Source organism: Chiloscyllium plagiosum, unplaced genomic scaffold, assembly GCF_037043375.1.
Source record: "Chiloscyllium plagiosum isolate Xiang-an unplaced genomic scaffold, Cpla_swu_hap1 HiC_scaffold_27, whole genome shotgun sequence".
In the NCBI taxonomy this organism is placed as follows: domain Eukaryota; kingdom Metazoa; phylum Chordata; class Chondrichthyes; order Orectolobiformes; family Hemiscylliidae; genus Chiloscyllium; species Chiloscyllium plagiosum.
The window spans coordinates 51,069,333-51,090,370 of NW_028270165.1; the positions used below are offsets into that span (position 1 = coordinate 51,069,333).

Sequence of the window (21,038 nt, forward strand, 5' to 3'; positions counted from 1 at the left end):
CTGGGGCCACCAGAATGCCAGCACAATCGACTCACAACCCAGGTGATTAGTTTAAGGCGGGTGGGGGAGAGAATACACATGAGGAATGAACACTGCCCGCCGAAGTGTCTGGGTCCAGCCAACACCTCTTATAGAAGTGTCAGCGGAGCAGGTAAGGGCTGTTTGGCAGGGGCTGCTTGAAGGCTCGGTGACGTTTGTTTAACGCTTTAAATTTGAAAGTTTTTGTTTAAAAAGCGCGAAGCGGATCTGGAAGTTGATGTAGCGTAAGCTTACCTGGGTAGGTTTCTTTCCCTATAAAAGCACGCAGGAGAGGAACCCGAGGCACTACAGAGGTGCCTAACCTAATAATAAGACCCGTTGTGGTAAGTAGGTAAGTGCTGCATTTTGCTTGTTCTATTCTTGGACCTAGTTTGTTTTTAAAAGGTTACTTTTAGAGGGATGGCAGTGAAGGCAGTGCAATGTTCCTCTTGCAACATGTTTGAGGTGAGGGATGCCATGGTCGTGCAGGAAGTGCACCCATCTCCAGCTCCTCCAAGACCATGTTAGGGAACTGGAGCTGGAGTTGGATGAACTTGGGATCATTCGGGAGGCAGAGGGGGTCATAGATCAGAGCTTTAGGGAAGTAGTAACTCCAAAGATGGCAGATAGATGGGTGACAGTGAGGGGGACTGGGAAGAAGCAGCCAGTGCAGGGACCTCTGCGGCCGTTCCCCTCAAGAACAAGTATACCATTTTGGATACTTGTGGGGGGGGGGACTTACCAGGGGTAAGCAATGGGGTTCAGGCCTCTGGCACGGAGCCTGTCCCCGTTGCTCAGAAGGGAAGGGTGGAGAAGAGCAGAGCAATAGTTCGGGGCACAGATAGGCGGTTCTGTGGGGGCGAGAGAGACTCACGTTTGGTATGTTGCCTCCCAGGTGCAAGGGTACGTGACGTCTCTGATCGTGTTTTCCGGATCCTTAAGGGGGAAGGGGAGCAGCCTGAAGTCGTGGTCCACATTGGCACAAACGACATAGGTAGGAAGAGGGTTGAGGATGTTAGGCAGGCTTTCAGGGAGCTAGGTTGGAAGCTCAGAGTTAGAACAAACAGAGTTGTTGTTTCTGGTTTGTTACCCGTGCCACGTGATAGAGAGTCGAGGAATAAGGAGAGAGAACAGTTAAATGCGTGGCTACAGGGATGGTGCAGGAGGGAGGGATTCCGGTCTCTGGATAACTGGGGTTCTTTCTGGGGAAGGTGGGACTTCTATAAACAGGATGGTCTACACCTGGACCTGAGGGGCACCAGTATCCTTGGGGGAAGGTTTGCTAGTGCTCTTCGGGGGGATTTAAACTAATTCTACAGGGGAATGGGAACCTAGACTGTAGCTTTAGGGTGCAGGACCTGGAGTGTAGGGAGGTTAGGAACATGGCATCAATCTCAAAGGAGGGTGCCTGTAAACAGGAAAGTGGCTTGAAGTGTGTATACTTCAATGCAAGAAGTATATGAAATAAGGTAGGTGAACTTGCAGCATGGATTGGTACCTGGGATTTCGATGTTGTGGCTATTACGGAGACATGGGTAGAACAGGGACAGGATTGGCTGTTGCAGGTTCCAGGGTTTAAATGTTTTAGTAGGGTCAGAGGTGGGGGTAAAAGAGGGGGAGGTGTGGCATTGCTTGTCAAAGATAATATTACAGCAGTGGAAAGGACAATGGATGAAGACTCGCCATCTGAGGTAGTTTGGGCTGAGGTTAGGAATAGGAAAGGTGAGGTCACCCTGTTAGGAGTTTTCTACAGGCCTCCTAATAGTCCTAGAGACGTAGAAGAAAGGATTGATTCAGGAGAAGAGTGAAAGTAATAGGGTGGTTGTTATGGGGGACTTTAACTTTCCAGATATTGACTGGGAAAGCTATAGCTCGAGTTCGTTAGATGGGTCGGTGTTTGTCCAATGTGTGCAGGAGGGTTTCCTGACACAATATGTAGACAGGCCAACAAGAGGTGAGGCCATGCTGGATTTGGTTCTGGGTAACGAACCAGGCCAGGTGTTAGAATTGGAGGTAGGTGAGCACTTTGGGGACAGTGACCACAATTCGGTGACTTTTACTCTAGTGATGGAGAGGGATAAGTGTGCACTGCAGGGCAAGAGTTATAGCTGAGGACAGGGAAATTATGATATGGTGAGGCACGACTTAGGATGCGTGGCTTGGAAAAGTAGGCTTCAAGGGAAGGGCGCAATTGATATGTGGAGCTTGTTCAAGGAGCAACTATTGAGTGTTCTTGATAAGTATGTACCTGTCAGGCAGGGAGGAAAGGGTCGTGTGAGGGAACCGTGGTTTAATAAGGAATTGGAATCCCTTGTTAAAGGGGAGAGAGCGGCCTATGTAAAGATGAGATGTGAAGGTTCAATTGGGGCGATTGATAGTTATAAGGTAGCCAGGAAGGATCTGAAGAGAGAGCTAAAAGCAGCAAGGAGGGGACATGAAAAGTTCTTAGTTGGTAGGATTAGGGAAAACCCAAAGGCTTTCTATAGGTATGTCAGGAATAAAAGAATGACTAGGCTAGGAATAGGTCCAGTCAAGGATAGTAGTGGGAAGTTGCGTGTGGAGGCTGAAGAGATTGGGGAAGACACTGAATGAATACTTTTCGTCAGTATTCACTCAGGAATAGGACATTATTGCCGATGTGAATACTGAGTCACAATTAATTAGAATGAATGGCTTTGAGGTATGTAGGGAAGAGGTGTTGGAAATCCTGGAAAGGGTGAAAATAGATAAGTCCCCTGGGCCTGATGGCATTTATCCTAGGATTCTCTGGGAAGCAAGGGAGGAGATTGCAGAGCCATTGGCCTTGATTTTTATGTCCTCAGTGTCTACAGGAATAGTGCCAGAAGACTGGAGGATAGCAAATGTGGTTCCCTTGTTCAAGAAGGGGAGTAGGGATAACCCTAGTAACTATAGGCCGGCGAGTCTCACTTCTGTTGTGGGCAAAAGTCTTAGAGAGAATTGTAAGGGATAGGATTTATGAACATCTGGATAGGAATAATGTGATCAAGGATAGTCAGCATGGTTTTGTGAAGGGTAGGTCGTGCCTCACAAACCTTATTGAATTCTTTGAGAAGGTGAATAAGGAGGTGGACGAGGCTAAAGCGGTAGATGTGGTGTATATGGATTTTAGTAAGGCGTTTGATAAGGTTCCCCATGCTCGGCCACTGCAAAAAATACGGAGGTATGGCATTGAGGGTGAGTTGGAGGTTTGGATTAGGAATTGGCTGGCTGGAAGAAGACAGAGGGTAGTAGTTGATGGAAAAGGTTCATCTTGGAGTGCAGTTACTAGCGGTGTTCCGCAAGGATCTGTTTTGGGACCATTGCTGTTTGTCATTTTTATAAATGACCTGGAGGAGGGGCTAGAAGGTTGGGTGAGCAAGTTTGCGGATGATACGAAAGTCGGTGGAGTTGTTGACAGTGAGGAAGGATGTGGCAGGTTACAGCGGGATATCGATAAGCTGCAGAGCTGGGAAGAAAAGTGGCAAATGGAGTTCAATGTAGGTAAGTGTGAAGTGATTCACTTTGGTAAGAGTAACAAGAAGATGGGGTACTGGGCTAATGGTTGGATACTTGGTAGTGTGGATGAGCAGAGGGATCTTGGTGTCCATGTACACAGATCTCTGAAAGTTGCCATCCAGGTAAATAGTGCTGTGAAGAAGGCATATGGCGTACTGGCTTTTATTGGTAGAGGAATTGAGTTCCGGAGTCCTGAGGTCATGTTGCAGATGTATAAGACTCTGGTGCGGCCGCATCTGGAGTATTGTGTGCAGTTTTGGTCGCCATACTAGAGGAAGGCTGTGGAGGCATTGGAATGGGTGCAAAGGAGGTTTACCAGGATGTTGCCTGGTATGGTAGGAAGTTCGTATGAGGAAAGGCCGAGGCACTTGGGGCTGTTTTCATTGGAGAAAAGAAGGTTTAGGAGTGACTTGATAGAGGTGTACAAGATGACTAGGGGTTTAGATAGGGTTGACCATGAGAACCTTTTTCCACGTATGGAGTCAGCTATTACGAGGGGGCATAGCTTTAAATTAAGGGGTGGTAGGTATAGGACAGATGCTAGGGGTAGACTCTTTACTCAGCGAGTCGTGAGTTCATGGAATGCCCTGCCAGTAGCAGTGGTGGACTCTCCCTCTTTATGGGCATTTAAACGGGCATTGGATAGGCATATGGAGGATAGTGGGCTAGTGTAGGTTAGGTGGGCTTGGATCGGCGCAACATCGAGGGCCAAAGGGCCTGTACTGCACTGTATTTTTCTATGTTCAATGTCTTTGGGATGGATCCAAAACTTACTTCGTTAATGATTGAAAATACTTTGACCTCTGGAACTGCCTGCCAGAGAGTGTGTTGGAGTCAGATTCAATTATGGATCATTAAACTGAAAAGGAAAGCAAGGTACTGTAGTGGATGTCAGAATATGAGTTTCCTGATTGGGACTGTTCACTTGCTCCTGTTACCATTTCAGGTTGCTAACTTTTCGTTAGCATCCTGCACATGTTGGGAATTCTTCTCCTTTCTAGTATCTCAGTGACAAATCAAGTTTATGAATTGTTCCTATGATATCTCATGAGCGGGTTTATTCACAGTGTTGTGGGTCACAGTGTGTCCAAGTGAGGAAAAACAAACTGTTCATCTTAAATATTTGATTTTAAACAATGGAAATAAAATTAATGTTTGGTAAACACAACTTGCTGTGTAGTAAGATCATCAGAAATAGGAATGGGAGTAAGTAATTGACCGTTGAGATGCTCTGTCTTTCATTTATCTAAATTCTCTTTCCTGCACTTGTTTTTTCATGACTTCATCTGCTGAAGTGACTACACTCCAAAAGCTTGTGATTTCAACATAAGAGCATAAGAACGAGGAGCAAGAGTCAGCCTTCCGGCCCTTCGAGTCTGCTCCACCACTCAATAAGATCATGACTAATCTTTTTGTGGACTATGCTGCACTTACCTGCGTTTTCACCATATCCTTAATTCTTTTATTTTTCAAAAACATATCTCCTGCTTCTAGTGATTGCTGAAGTAATGTCAAATCCTTCCCTGGGCAAGGAATTCCATAGATTAACAACCCTCTGGGTGAAGAAGTTTCTTCTCAGTTCAGTTTTAAACCTGCTTCCTCTAATCTTGAGGCCATGTGCTCTTATCCTAGTCTAACCTACCAATGCAACATCATACTTCTATTTCTTTCATAATTTAATATATTTCTGTAAGATCCCCTCCAAACAAACCTGCTGGACTATAACCTGGTGTCATGTGACTTATGACTAAAAAATTTGTTATTACGCATCCTCATAGCAGTGGGATTTCAGGGCTCGAAGATAGGGACACTACCACTACGCCTGAAAAAAAACCTCTGCAGCAAATAGGCCCTCTTCTATTGAATGAATGGGGAGAGGTTTCTTCTCAACATGGGATACAAATATTATACCCTCAGAGCCCATTACACTAAATTGAGCCCTCTTCAGTTGAATGAATGGATGTGGAGGTGCCACAGTTGAATTGGTTGATAACGTTAAAAATCACATCTTCCCCCTGAATATGTGACATTACCGCAATAGCCCCAGAGCCCGTTGCAGTAAATTGGGTCATCTGCTGTTGAATGAATGAACGGAAATGAAAAGGGTGGATACACTGACGATTGTGAAATTCTCCACCAATCCCAAAGCTTGTGGTCGGTACCGACTAATCGGAGAGATATATTGCAGAGGGTGGGACCAACACGACGCACAAAGCCAGCCGCCATTGGTCAGGTGGAGTAAGGTGCGCTCTGATTGGAGGGGCCGCGAATGACGCGCGTCACAGAAGGAGGAGACGGAATGAAGAAGAAAAACAAAGATGGCGGCACGAGGCTGCGGTTTTCTCATCGACAGCGGGCGGTTTCTGACGGAGGGAGGGGGGCAGACAGGCATCGTTTACCTCAGAAAATACCTTTAAAATACATTTCAAATTAAAGCCAGAACTTTTCAAACAAAAGTTGTGAAGAAAAGGAGACAGTCCCCGGTGGGGTTTATTGTTTATTTTTGTATAATTCCCGGGGCCCGGGAAAGGGGAGGTGACAGTTATCGGGTGAACGAGAAAACAAATTAAAAATGTCGGCGGTGGAGGAGAGAGAGCCGGCGCCCGCGGCTTCTTCGGCGGCGGCCGGAGCCCAGGAGCTCAACAACCCCCCGGAGCTGGAGGAAGGTCCAAGCTCCAAGAAGCGGGGGGTCCGGCTGGAGGCTGGATTTGCTCAAGGCTTGTATCTATTAACTTATTTAAATGGTACCTACTGTATGGGGCTATGGTTTACATTAAAACCGGAGGGTCATGTCAGAGTGTTTGTTTATATTGAGCAGTTGTAGTTGGTAAAATACACTCCCTGGAGGAGCACCTTCTATGATGCTGCATTTCTTGCCTTCTGCCCTTCCCCCATTTGTTATCTCTCATCTTGATTTTACTTTTTTTTTGGTCAAATTTAATTTCATATTAATGAGACTTGGTGTTCACTGTGTGTTATTAATTTGTTTGTTGAATTACTGTAAGAAAAAAATTAATGGTGTCATGTCATTTCTGATGTCAGAGTTTGACATTGAATGTGCAGATGTGAATACCAATAAGTTGTGCAAATAAATCAAGAACTTGTGGTTCTAAAAAAAAAAGCAGTTCACTGATATTAATGGCATTGTCTCATTTGAGGATGATGATTTGAGTCTGACCAACAAACCGTTTAATGTAGTCACCCAATTTAATTAAAATTTTCTTTAACTTAATTAAAGAAAATAACCCTGGCAGGCTAAAATTTGTACAATTTGTTTATAAGATTTATTTATATGTCCCTTGCGCTCGATGTGGTCTCTGCCACATTGGGGAGACTGGACGCCAACTTGCAGAACATTTCAGGGAACAGCTCTGGGACGCCAAAACTAAACGACCCCACCGCCTTGTGGCTGAACGCTTTAACTCCCCCTCCCAATCCGTCAAGGACACGCAAGTCCTCGGCTGCCTCTCCCTCCAAGCTCTAGCTACCTGACGCTTGGAGGAAGAACATCTTGTCTTCTGCCTTGGGACCCACCAACTACATAGGATCAATGTAGATTTCACCAGTTTCCTTATTTCCCCTCCCCTCCCCCCACACCACACACCTTGTCCCAGATCCAGAGTTGAAAAATGTGGTGCTGGAAAAATGCCTCGAGGCCATGCCTCTAGGAATTCCCTGGCTGTTCTCTGGCATGGCACTCATCCACAGATTCTATCAACAAACACATTGACCTGGACCCAATATACCGGCCACTGCAGCAGACAGTTGCAACTGACAACCGGAAGCGGCAGAGACAAACCACTATAAATGCTGGAGGAAACATCACAGAAGCGCTTCACAAGAGGCTCCCAAGCACTGAGGATATCACCTGGACAGGAGATGAAACGTCTGCAACAAAAATTCCCAGCTCGGCGAACAGAACCACAACAATGAGCACCCGAGCTACAAATCTTCTCTCAAACTTTGAATTGAGCATAGGAGTTGGGACATCCTGTTGCAACTGTCACACGAGCCACACAACACAAGGCGTGGTTCTTCTCTGACTTACCATCCCTTGAAATATCGGGGGGAAGACACCCCTTTAATTGTAACATTCAGGAAATATGCCTTATTTCAACAAAAATGTGCTGTGCTCACAGATGTTTGGACAGAGAAAGGGAGTTGCAGTCTGGAGTGAAGCTCAACCTTCATTCAGAAAGAGAGGAGCAGCAGTAGCTTCAGAAGCTCAAGGTCCAACTTGCGCATTCAGACAATAGGGGGGCTCTTCTGGGCAAAATCTGGGAATGAAGCAATGTCTCCCCCTTTCCATTCCTTATCCTGGGAGGGAGAGAGAAAGGGGGAAGCACTGTTCACTTGCAACAACGGGAGGCAGTATGAATACAAGCAGGGAGCAGACTCTGCAAAAGTCAGTTTCAGTCGGCTTCTTCTGAAATATTGTGTGCAATCCTGGTCTCCCTCCTATAGGCAGGATGTGGTGAAACTTGAAAGGATTCAGAGAAGAGTCACAAGGCTGTTGCCAGGGTAGGAGGGTTTGAACCACAAGGAGAGGCTGAATAAGATGGGGCTGTTTTCCCTCGAGCATCGCAGGCTGAATGTGTGTTTTTTAAAGAGGTTTATAAAAACGTGAGTGTGGATGGGGTGAATAATCAAGGTCTTTTCCCTGGGATAGGGGGAGTGCGGAACTAGAGGGCATAGGTTAAGGGCGAGAGGGGGAAAATTTAAAAGGGACCTTGCAGTCAACCTTTTTTTTGCAGAGGGTGAAGCGTGTATGGAATGAGCTGCGGAGGAAGTGGTGGAGGCATCTGGATGGTTATATGCAAAGGAAGGGTTTAGAGGGATATGGACCAAGTGATGGCAAATGGAACTAGACTAATTTTGGATATCCGGTCGGCATGGACAAGTTAGATTGAAGGATCTGTTTCTGTGCTTTATGTCTCTGACTGTATGACTGGTGAAAAGCGTTGGCATTCGTCGAAACATTTATGCAACAGAAAATTATAAGAAGGTAAAGATAAACCTCACGTCATCGATCAATGAATCCTGGTGTAGTATGGATGTATTTCCAGTAATAGAGTCAGTATGGCATGGAAGGAGTCCAAAACGACGGCTTCTTTTACAAAAAGTCACACTTAAAACTTAAATCTGAGTCTTCTGGAATTGTAAGACAACCGTGCGTTAATATAAGACAGATAAGTCTGGGGTATATGTTACATATTTGATGGAATGTTTATGGCTCTAAAAGCCTGATTTGCAGTTGTTTCTGGGCTCATAATATTGCACTGCAGCATATTGTATATCTTCAGTAAGAACGTCAATACCGCATGATAGATGTCCATTCAGCAACTTGAGTGAACTCTTCCTGGAGTATGCAATCCACCACATTACCCTGCTGTATACATTTACGTATAGATCAGCACAAAGATCTTGGGTATTAAGAGAGGAAACAATGATCCACAGAAACTAGAAATGTGTGTTCTGATTTTCTATTGTGGACTGACAGCGATGACCTTTGCAATCTCTTTCCACAGGAATATTACAAGAGAAGAATTTGGAGGCATAAATCTCAGACCAAACATCACATCGAAGTCTGACAATCGCTTGATTCACCAGGACTTGGATATTGATGGCCTTGAAAACAAAGGGGAGAAGGTCTGTCTGCTTTGTTAGGTTTTAAATGTCAGTGTGACTGGAAACTCACAGAGTCTTACATACCCACACACCAGAGTAGTGACTGGAACATGTTTTACAGAGTTCTCCAATTATCAGAGGGTTCACCAGTAACACCACACCTATGCTGTAAGTGTGAGCGAGTTTCAACTGATTGTTGAACCTGGAGAAATACGAGGACACCTGCACCATGGAGAAATCATGAAAATGCAGGGAGTGTCGGAACGGTTTCCCTTCCCCGCCTGCCCGATATTCATCAGCATTTATATACCGGGCAGCGGCCATTCACCTGCATTCAGCACAGGAAAGGCTTCACTCAGTCGCATCACCTCCTGGTCCACATTGGGGAGAAACTGCTCATCTGCCCTGTATGCTGAAGCAGATGAAGGACATTTTTTTTTTATCCTGGATGGAGCATACTGCAGGTATACCTGAAATAGATACATTTGTCTCTATCCCATTGAGTCTCCAGCACAGGGCCAGTCTGGGCTGCTCAATTGGTGTCTCAGTGTTTATTATTCTGCACCTGAGCCTCCATCCACCCCTCTTCATTGCTCCCCCATCTCCCCTCCATCAGCATAAAGATATCCCCCACTTTTCGAAAGTTCACTTTACACTACTTCACTTTAACAAAAGACCTACATTAATACCTTTCTCACAAACCGAAAGAAATCCGAAGAGGATTGTCGCTTTTACAAAGAAAGGCATAATATAAATTAATTCATGGTAATTACTCTTCGCTTTAGGCCATTTCGGCTTATGAAAGGAACACTCTACTTTCAAATAGTGGGGGAAAGCTGTATCAATACAATACAGCACAGTCACAGGCCCTTCTCACTTGCTTTAGGCACACACACCCCCTCAAGCCTGTGCTACTTCTTAATTCTTACTTAGACCTGCTATTTATTGCCCATGTGTGGCTTCTGTTCCTCTATTCACCTCCCCTTCATGCGTCTATCAAGATACACCTTAAACGTTGTTAAGGTGCCTGCTTCCATTACCTCCACTGGCAGTGCGTTCCAGAAACCCACCACCCCTCTGTGTAAATTCCCCACCCCCACCACTTTCCCCCCAAACAGTCCTTGAACCTCTTTTAGTTGAACTTTCTACTTTGGAGGGAAAAAAACGCCTCTGACTATCATAGAATCCCTCCAGCGTGGAAACAGACCATTTAGCCCAACAAGTCAACACTGGCCCTCTAAAGATTAACACATAGAGACTCGTTTTCTTACCCCCATTATCTACATTTACTCCTGACTAATGCACCGAACTTACACATCCCTGAACATTGGGGCAATTTACACACAGACAATCCAACTTATCCTGCCTCTCCCTGGATGCTATGGGTAATGTAGCATCGCTAATCCACCCTAACCTATACAAGTTTGGATTGTAGGAGGAAGCCAGAGCACCCGGAGGAAGCCCACACAGACACGGGAGGTGGGGTGCAGGGACAATGTGCCAACTCCACACAGATAGTTGCCTGAGACTAAAATCGAACGCAGGTCTCTGGCACTGTGAGGCGTCAGTGCGAACCACTGAGCTACCATGCCACCCCTGTCCAGCCAATCTGTGTATCTCAGCATTTTGTCGAGGTCTCCTCTCAGCCTCTGTTTTTCCAAAGAAAATAATCCAGGTTTATGCCTCCTCTGCTCATAACGAGAGCCCTCCAGACTAGGCAATGTCCTGGTGAACCTTGCCTGTACCCTCTACCAGAGCACCCACATCCTTCCAGTAGCACCGTGACCAGAACTACACACTATATTCTGAATGTGGCCATAATAAACAGCTGTAACGTAACTCTTACACTCAAGGAAGTGTGCTGTGTGCTTTCTTGACCACGGTGCCCACCTGCATTACCACTTCCACGGATCTATATGCCCAGATCTCTCTGTATGCCAGTGCTCCTATGTGTTCTGCCATTTATCATACAATTCTTATATTTCCTTCATCTCTATCGAGCTTCACCTTAACTGTCTTTCTCTCATCATCTCTTTTTCCCCCCTTCTCATCCCTCCACACATCAGCATATCATAAGACCAAAGGAGCAGAAATTAGGCCATTCAGCCCATTGAGTCTGCTTCGCCACTCAACCCCATTCTCTCCCTTAACCCTTGATCCTCACGAACCTATCTATCTCCGTCTTAAATATATTCAGTAACCTGGCCTCCGCAGCCTTCTGTGGCAGTGAATTCCACAGACTCACCACACTCTGGCTGAAGGAGCCTCTCTTCCCTCTGTTCTAAAGGGTCTTCCCTTGACGCGAAGGCTGAGCCCTCAGGTTCTAGTCTGTCCTACCAATGGAAACACCTTCCCAACATCCACACCGTTCATTATTTTGTAGGTTTCAATTAGATCCCCTCTCATCCTTCTGAACTCCATGAAGTATAAACCTAGAGTCCTCTAATGTTCTTCATATGTTAAATTTTTCATTCCTGGACCATTCTTGTGAACCTCCTCTGAACATGTTCTAGGGCCAGTACATCCTTCCTGAGATATGGGGCCCACATCTACATACAGTACTCTAATTGTGGGCTGACCGGAGCCTTACAGAGCCTCAGAAGTACATCCCTGCATTTATATTCAAGTCTGATCAAAATAAATGCCATCATTGCATTTGCCTCCCCAACTACTGACTCAACCTGTTAAGTTTACCTTGAGAGAATCCTGGAGTAGAACTCCATAGTCCCTTTTCACATCAGATTTCTAAATTTTCTCCCCATAATCCTTCTGTTCCAGAGTAGCAGCAGAGATTTCCAGACACCTCGATTGTTTTCAGGGATACCAAGGGATCTTTGGAATTGCCAGTATCTCAGGAGGAGGCAGAGGGGAATGTGGTGTGGTCCTGTAAACTGCAGAACTTTGCAACTCCCTGAATCAGCAGGAACTCTTTCTGGACCAAGAAACAAAAGGGCCACTGAGAAACTGCTACATCAGGAGGCAGAAATTAGGCCATTCAGCCCATTGAATGGTGGAGCAGACTCAATCATTCTTTAGTATCAAGGGTTACAGGGAGAATTGGGTTGAGAAACGTATCAGCCACGATTGAATAGTGGAGCATACTCAATAGGCTGAATGGCCTAATTTCTGGTAGTTAACCATCCCTGGGAAGAAGGACGCAAAACAACAAGCTGTTTCCTGGGACAGATGAGCGAAGTGTTTAATAAGCTCATGATAAAAGGACAATTAAGTTTGTCTGTGGAAGGAAGGCCCTGACGTAAAGGGGTTTTTTGCAGGAAACGCTGTATCAAACAAACCACTAAACCTCGAGGATAAGAAGGTAAGCTACAGACCGGAGATCTCCAGAAGTATGGGGAGGTGGTGTTAGAATCTAAAGAAGCATCACATCACAGATTTGAAAGCGAGGAATCTCCACCAGAATTCAACCAGAATGATGTAGCAGCAGTACTTGGAAGAAGAATGCTGCACTGAATCCCTGGACACTTCCAGAGACAGATACTGTTGGGGGAAACTCAGTTAAATTCTGCCATCAATTGGGTGATAGCCAAGTTGTGAGTGAGGTTGAACTTGGTTACATAGAAGAATACAGCGCAGTACAGGCCCTTTGGCCCTCGATGTTGTGCCGATCCAAGCCCACCTAACCTACACTAATCCACTATCCTCCATATGCCTATCCAATGCCTGCTTAAATGCCCATAAAGAGGGAGCGTCCACCATTGCTACTGGCAGGGCATTCCATGAACTCACTACTCGCTGAGTAAAGAATGTACCCCTAACATCTGTCCTATACCGACCACCCCTTAATTTAAAGCTATGCCCCCTTGTAATAGCTGACTCCATACGTGGAAAAAGGTTCTCATGGTCAACCCTATCTAAACCTCTAATCATCTTGTACACCTCTATCAAGTCACCCCTAAACCTTCTTTTCTCCAATGAAAACTTGAGGAGTTTTATTTTTGGTTGCTCCATACAATAAAGTGTTAATCATTGTTTCAGCAGTTAATTGTGTGCAGTTTCTGAGTTAAGAGCCAAATTAAGACGATTCACCCACAACCACAGTGAGAGGCTGGGATTCATGTTGACTCCATTGCATTCAGCACTACATTACGTCAATACTTTTATAAAGCAAAGGCTGACAGCCACACCTATCTCAAAGAGAAACACCCAGAGGAGCGTGTCGCCCAATAATCTGTAAAATTAGCATGAAAAGTGGTGTAACCTGCTCTAGTGATAAGAATAAATCCCCAATACTTTAAAATCAACAATCAGCAATTTATTTATCCAACTCTCACGGTGAACAAATGAACAAAAGTATTAACATACTGGATACAGGCCAGGAGCAGATGGGTGGCACTAGTTTAGTTGGGGATCATGGACTGGTTGGTCTGAAGGGTCTGTTTCCAGGCTGCATGACTCCATAGCACGGAATGAATGGGGATCCATCCCAAAGATGATAAAGGTTTCAAGCACCACCTTAGGCAAATGTGTGCACACCCCTCCAGATAACTGAGGGCAGTGGGACACTGAGGGTCAGTAGATCAGTCAGCCAGCCAGTTCTCTCCAGGAGACTTCTCTCTCAAGAAAGGAAGTGGTTTCCTGCCCCATCAGCCAGATTACCCAGTTTGGATTAGGTCCTATAATTCCAACAAAGTAGGTAGACAGGGCAGTGTCTATAACAAATATGTTATTAAACTTGGAAGCATGCTGAAGACATATACAAGGATGTTACCAGGATTCAAGGGTCTGTGTAAAAGGGAGAGGTTGGACAAGCTAAGATATTTTTATTTAGAGCATTAAGAGTCTGAGAGAGGCCCTTCGAGAAGTGAAGAGATCGTGAGAGGGTGAATGCACTCAGACTTTTATCCCGGGGTTTGGGAAGTGAGGGCTAGAGGGCATCAGTTTAAAGTTAGAGGAAAAAGAATAAAAGGAAATGTGAGGGGCAACGTTTCTTTTCACGCAGACGGTGGTACACATATGGAATGAGATGCCAGCGGAAGTGGTTGAGGTGGGTACATTAACATTTAAAAGGCATTGGGGCAAATACGTGGATAGGAAAGGTATGGAAGGAAATGGGCCAAGTGCAGGGAAATGGGCTTAGTGTTGATGGACAGTTTGGTCGGTGTGGACCATGTTGGGCCGAAGGGCCTGTCTCCTTCTGTAGGACTCTATGATTTGCATCTCTTTGTTGGTCAGACAGTTTTGAGTTTCCAAATGGAACATCTCACAATCAGGCCGAATAAAATCCAATCTCATTCGTCAATTCTGATGCGGAGGTGCTGGTGTTGAATTGGGGTGGACAAGGTCAGAAGTCACATGGCACCAGATGAAGTGATGAGGGGGCAGTACTCATGAAAGAGCAATGCTCCTAAAGCTTGTGATTTCAAATAAACTTGTTGCACTATAACATGGTGTCGTGTGACTTCAGACTTCTTCAACTCAAACTTGATGGGATACTTTGTCCAACTCGGCATATTTTATCAAGATTGCTTGGAGGAATTCTTTTTTTTAAAGATTAGATTCCCTACAGTATGGAAACAGGTCCTTTGGCCCAACAAGTCCACACTGGCCCTCCGCAGAGTAACCCAGCCATTCCCCTATCCCTATTTCTCTGCATTTACCCCAACTAATGCACCACACCGACACATCCCTGAACACTATGGGACAATTTAGATGGGCCAATTCATCCTAACCTGCACACCTTTAGACCAGGGGAAGGAAACCAGAGCACTCAGAGGTAACCCATACAGACGTGGGGCGTGCAACGTGAAAGCTACACACAGACTGTCTCCCCAAGGGTGGAATTGAAACCAGGTCAGCATCGTGAGGCAGTGATACTAACCACAGAGTCACCATGCCATCCCTGAGCCATGTAGGTGGGCTTGGTGGGGGTGAGTCCAGCACAAAACACAAAAGCTCACTGCACCCACTGTCAGAATGGGCAGGAGGTTCAGCCCTGGGGTTGATCCACTGCAGTGTCACTGGTGGAATCTGATTGTTGGATGCACTGGTGCCTCCGCAAGTTGCAGGACAATGAGAACCTCCGCCTGCAGTCAGGGCAGGCAAACGGCCTCTCCCCAGTGTGGACCCATTGATGGGCCAGCAGTTTGGAGGAGTGGGTGAACCCCTTCCCGCACTCGGGGCAGCTGAATGGCTTTTCCCTGGTGTGGACCCGCTGGTGGGACAGCAGGTCAGAGGAATTGCTGAAGGCCTTACCACACTCAGAGCAAGCGAAAGGCCTCTCCCTCATGTGGATTTGCCGGTGTCTCAGCAGGTCCGAGGAATTGCTGAAGGCCTTCCCGCACTCTGGGCAGCTGAAGGGCCTCTCCCCCGTGTGGACCCGCTGATGGGCCAGCAGGTTGGAGGAATTGCTGAAGGCCTTCCCACACTCTAGGCAGCTGAAGGGCCTCTCCCCCGTGTGGACCCGCTGGTGGCTCCGCAGGTTGGAGGAATTGCTGAAGGCCTTCCCACACTCTAGGCAGCTGAAGGGCCTCTCCCCCGTGTGGACCCGCTGGTGGCTCCGCAGGTGGGAGGTTTTGCTGAAGGCCTTCCCACACTCTGGGCAGCTGAAGGGCCTTTCCCCCGTGTGGATTCGCCGGTGGGTCAGCAGAGAGGAGGAATTGCTGAAGGCCTTCCCGCACTCTGGGCAGCTAAAGGGCCGCTCCCCCGTGTGGACCCGCTGATGGACCAGCAGGGAGGAGGAATTGCTGAAGGCCTTCCCGCACTCTGGGCAGCTGAAGGGCCTCACCCCCGTGTGGACCCGCCGGTGCCTCAGCAGGTTGGAGGAATCGCTGAAGGCCTTCCCGCATTCGGGGCAGCTGAATGGCCTCTCCCCCGTGTGGACACGCCGGTGCGTCAGCAGGTTGGAGGAATTGCTGAAGGCTTTCCCGCACTCGTGGCAACTGAAGAGCCTCTCCCCTGCATGGATTCGCTGGTGGGTCTGGAGGTTGTCCACCCAAGTGAATCCTTTCTCGCACATGGAGCAGGAAAACTTCCTCTCACCAGTGTGTATATGCTGGTGGGGCAGCAGGACACAGGAGCAAGTAAAGCCCTTTGCCCGCTCGGGGCAGGAGAACGGCCTCTTCCCAGTGTGATTGCACTGATGAGCCGCCAGGACAGGTGGGACATGGAAGCCCTTCCCGCAGTCGCCGCAATTCCATGGTTTCTCAACAGGGCGTGTTTCCTCAGGTTTCTCCATGGCCGAAGCTTCAGCTGCACACACACGTGTACAACCCTGCCATGAATTCTTCTTTCCAGGCAGTAGAGTTGTTTCAGGCTCCACACTCAGTGCGCTGCAACAGTAGGGTCTTTCAACCGGACTCAAACTGGAACCAAAAAGAACGCTTTGCTCCTTCTCACAGAATCATAGTTGAAAATTGTTGCGGTCCTGATGGATTGAGTAACTATCAGACATTGATGTGAAAGTGAGGACTGGAGACGCTGGAGAGTCAGAGTCAAAAACTGCATCGCTGGAAAAGCGCAGCACAGCAAGCAGCATCAGAGAAGCAGGAGAATCAACATTTTTGACATAAGCCCTTTATCTGTTAACTTGAAACTTCTGTCTTCAGATAGTCTGTAAGAAAAGATTACAAAAGTCATCACTGCCAATCCAGTTTTTTTAATAGATATTTTTATTAGAAATTTAACATTTTAACAAGTTTACAAAAATAAACAAAACTCTCAGATATAAACATTGATATACAATTAACTCAAATATACAATAGCCAAAATTTAACAAAAAACAGAAAAAAACGAAAAAGAAAAAAATCAAACAAAACTCAACTATCTACTAATCTAACCTACAACTAACCAGAGTGTATATTTAAGTCTCTTACATGCTCGGGATATAATAAAACCCGTATTCGGCGGGATTCGTCCCCCGAGGGGCCCCGGACCAGCCAGGTTTGTAATCTCAATTAAATAAAAGCCTTTGTTAGGATAGCCGAAATATCTGTATTTATGTAATTCAAGAAGGGCTGCCATATTTTATAAAATAATTCGGTCTTTCGGTGCACCATATTTGTAAGGAAGTCAAGGGGAATACATTCCATAATTAATCTGTGCCAATTTGAAAGTCCAGGGTGGCCCTCAGCCGCCCAGTTCACCAAAATATTTTTCCTTGCACGAAAGAAAGAATAGAAAATAGTCTCTTCCCATACGTGTCCAGGGAGGGAAGGTTTGAAAAGCCCAAGAGGAGAGATACAGGGTCCACTTTAATTTCCGTTCCTAAAATTTCTGTCAGGGTACTTGCTACTTTAGTCCAATATCTACGGATCTTATGACAGGTCTATAGGCAATGTACATGAGTGCCCACTTCTATTTTGCATTTAGGAGACATTGGAGATGCTCCTGCCTTAAATTTTGCCAATCGAACCGGTGCTATATGGGCCCTATGAAGTATCTTCAGCTGGATAGCCTGGGTTCTGTTACAGATAGTAATTCTTCTAGCATTTTCCCAAATATCATTCCACGTTTCTATAGATTTCTAGTCCCAAATCCTGATCCCATGTTTTAAGCAGATTATCCATATCTCCCGATACTTTATCATGTAGTAAATGATAAATAGTACTGACGGAAGATACCCCCACTGGTCGTAGGACACTACATTCTCTATCTGATTTATAAAGACTATCTAATAACGTGGTCTTCTTCTGTATATAATCTTGAATTTGGAAGTATCGAAAGAGGTCTCCATTAGGTAATCCGAATTTCTGACGCAGCTGTTCAAAAGACATCAGGACCCCATCTTTAAATAGATCCCCTCAACATGAGATACCCCTGGATCTCCAGAGTTTAAAAGTGGCATCTGTAAACCCCGGTTGGAATCCCCATTCTCCCACTATCGGTGCATAGGGGGATGTTTTATGTGAATTGCCCTCATTTTGCCGCATTATATTCCAAGCACTGCCAGTCCAGTTAAGAATGAGATATCAAGGCATTGACACTGACACCAGACAGAAACTGTACAGATAGATGTGGCAAATGTTAGTGGCAAGCCAGACTGATAGAGATATGTAGCACAGAAACAGACCCTTCGGTCTAATTCATGCGTGCCAACGAGATAACCTAACCTAATCTCGGCCAATTTGCCAGCATTTGGCCCATATCGTCTAAACCCTTCCCAATCGTATACCCATCCAGATGCCTTTTAATGTCATAATTGTACCAGCACCCACCACTTCCTCTGACAGCTCTTTCCTTAAACATGCCACTTTCTGCATGAAAGACTTATCCCTTAGGTTCCTTTGTTAAGTTCTTTTGCTTGAGCTTCTTACACTGCAATACGCCAAATTCTGTTAACAACCAAACTTTATTAAGTACAGTACAAGCTGTGGAGAAACTCTTAACACTCTTCGCAATGCTGGTACACAACAGTACCAAAAAAAAACAAACCCCTTAAACAAAGTAAAACTGAAACAGAGGCTTACAGTTGAAGTTAGAAGGGCAGAAGGAGACAGTATTAGCAGCCTTTCTCCACATAGCCCACTGCTTACCTCACCCAAACGAGACTTCAGCTTTCAGGACTGACCACTCCCCTTTCATTGTACAGGTCACTTCTAAAACATAAAAGCTTTGGCCTCAAGTCTCATCTGTTCACATATAACCAAAAATGCCTCCCAATACTGTTTTTCATCTCTGTACTAAACCAGTCACTTCGGAGCCCAGGTTATTTTACCACCCCTCTGAAAAAAAAAACCAAGGACACAGCATCCTTGAGAAGAATGACCAGCTTTTAGTAAAAGGACCAGCTATTAGTAAAAAGGACCAGCTTTGTGACTGAGGAATATAAGCCAAACACTGGCAGATGGGATTAGATTAGTTTGAGAACATAGCATGGAGTAGTTGGACTGAAGGGACTGTTTCTGTGCTGTTTGACTCGGTAATTGTTCTGCAATGGTCTGAAAACCATTTCCTTGCCTTCCCCCATAAACATCCACTTCTTTGTTGTTCCAAAATCAGATGAACTCAGCCTTGAATATATTCAATGATCCCATAACTGCAGGAAGACATCCCCACTTCTGATCTCAATTCCTCTTGCTAAGATAACACCTGCTTTGCTCATTGCTTGCTGCACCTACCTCACAACAGGCATTAACTGGTATGGAAGGACGCTGAGGCCCCTTTATACACATTCCTGATGAAGAGCTCGTGCCTGTAACGCTGACTCTCCTGCTCCTCGGATGCTGCCTCATCTGCTGTACTTTTCGAGCACCACACTTTTTGACTCTGATCTCCAACATTTGCGGTCCTCACTTTCTCCACATCCCAATATATCACCATTTAAACAATGCATCTCCTTTCTGCTTCCCCGCCCACAGGGAATGCTATCACTTCACATCGTGGTACTGCATTTTCCATGAGTTTGCCAACTGAGACACAGACCTGGCCCAACTTTTCCAGAATCTCTCCCCTCCATAAATTGAGATTGAGAGACACACACAATAGGGGTGTCTCTGATTAGGAGGACCACGCTCCTTCCGGTCCTCCAGGGCTTCCTATTGGCCCAACAAAAGAAGATCACGCGCAGTTTCCGCGGACAACCAGGAGCATGCGCAGGTTTTGCTGACACCGGCGAACATGCGTAGTGTGTTGTCACCGAGGAGCATGCGCAAGATGCTCTGTGACGTTGCTGGTGTTATCGACAGGTTTTGTGCCCAAATGACACTCGGAGACAAGAAAGGCTGGAGCGACATTTTATATTTATCCTGCAGCTCCACATTTTATTTGACGACTCATCTTTTCCTCAGGGTAGGGGACTCCCAAACTGGAGGGCATAGGTTGAGGGTGAGAGGGGAAAGATTTAAAAGGGACCTAAGGAGTAGAAAAAAAGTGTGAAAGTTAATTCCCCACAAGTGCCCTCTCCAAACCTGCACATCTTTGGATTGTGGGGAGAAACCGGAGCACCAAAGGAATCCCATGCAGACATGGGAGAAGGTGTAAACTCCACTCAGACAGTTGCCCGAGACTGGGATCAAACCTGGGTCCCCAGCGCTATAAGGCAGCAATGCCAGCCACTGAGCCTGTTCAGAAAAAGCAGCAATTGATTTATATGAGGGTGAGGGGGGAAAGGACTAAAAGGGACCTAAAGGGCAACTATTTTACACAGCGGGTGGTGCATGGATTGAATGAGCTCCCAGAGGAAGTGGTGGAGGCTGGTACAATTACAATATTCAAAAGGCATCTGGATGGGTATATGAACAGGAAGGTTTGGAGGGATATGGGCCAGGAGCTGGCAAATGGGCCTAGATTAATTTAGGATATCCGATTGGCACGGAACAAACAGTTTGTTTCCACACTCCACTACTGTTTCTATATAGTCAGAATTGTTATGACACGGACTGCACCCCCCCCCCCCCCCCCCCGCCAACTAATTTAAACCCAAAAAAGATTTACCCCATGTGGTAATGTGAAAATTCAAGAGGGAAGGAACTGTTTCTAAAAGTCACTATTTCAAGTTTTATTTAATGATCTAGGACACTAACTTGCAAGTGTTTAAATCTGCTGGGATTTTTCGTACCGCCAAATCTATTCAAATCTGTCTAAACCAGTTCAAATCTCGGACGAAAGCCCTCAAATTTTAAAACATTGTGTGCAACCTCCCCCACCTAATTTAAACCAGCAACATAGAGAAGGTTTAACCCATGCAGTAATCTGTGAAAATTCAAGAACCAAGAAACTATTCCCAAAGGTCAGTATTTAAAGTAAAAATTAACAACTTTATTTATTAAAGTCTAACAGAGAATAATTAATTAACAACTATTTACAACTCCTGTCTCTAACCTATCTTCTACCTTCCCCTATACGATACCAGTCCAATAAAAACCCCTGATTAAGATTTACCGAAAGATTCAAACTTCAAAACCAGCCAGCTGTTAAAT

At 45.8% G+C, this 21,038-nt stretch overlaps 1 protein-coding gene and 1 long non-coding RNA gene across 2 annotated transcripts in view; one reads left to right on the top strand and one right to left on the bottom strand.

The window, feature by feature from the left end:
* LOC148144018 (uncharacterized) overlaps positions 1-12,306 on the top strand; it is a 30,667-nt gene extending 18,361 nt beyond the window's left edge. The window contains exon 3 of the long non-coding RNA XR_015751371.1: positions 9,063-12,306. This is a non-coding gene — a long non-coding RNA (uncharacterized LOC148144018). The remainder of the gene's footprint in view (positions 1-9,062) is intronic.
* Positions 12,307-15,082: 2,776 nt separating this feature from the next.
* LOC148144019 (uncharacterized) lies at positions 15,083-16,720 on the bottom strand. Its single transcript, XM_087974549.1, has one exon. It carries the CDS (start codon positions 16,355-16,357, stop codon positions 15,110-15,112), a length of 1,248 nt encoding a protein of 415 aa, XP_087830675.1. The 5' UTR covers positions 16,358-16,720; the 3' UTR covers positions 15,083-15,109.
* Positions 16,721-21,038: the final 4,318 nt, after the last annotated feature.

What these genes read in the sequence shown, in the direction of transcription:
- LOC148144019 (XM_087974549.1), bottom strand. Translation starts at nt 16,357, where the DNA reads ATGGAGAAACCTGAGGAAACACGCCCTGTTGAGAAACCATGGAATTGC.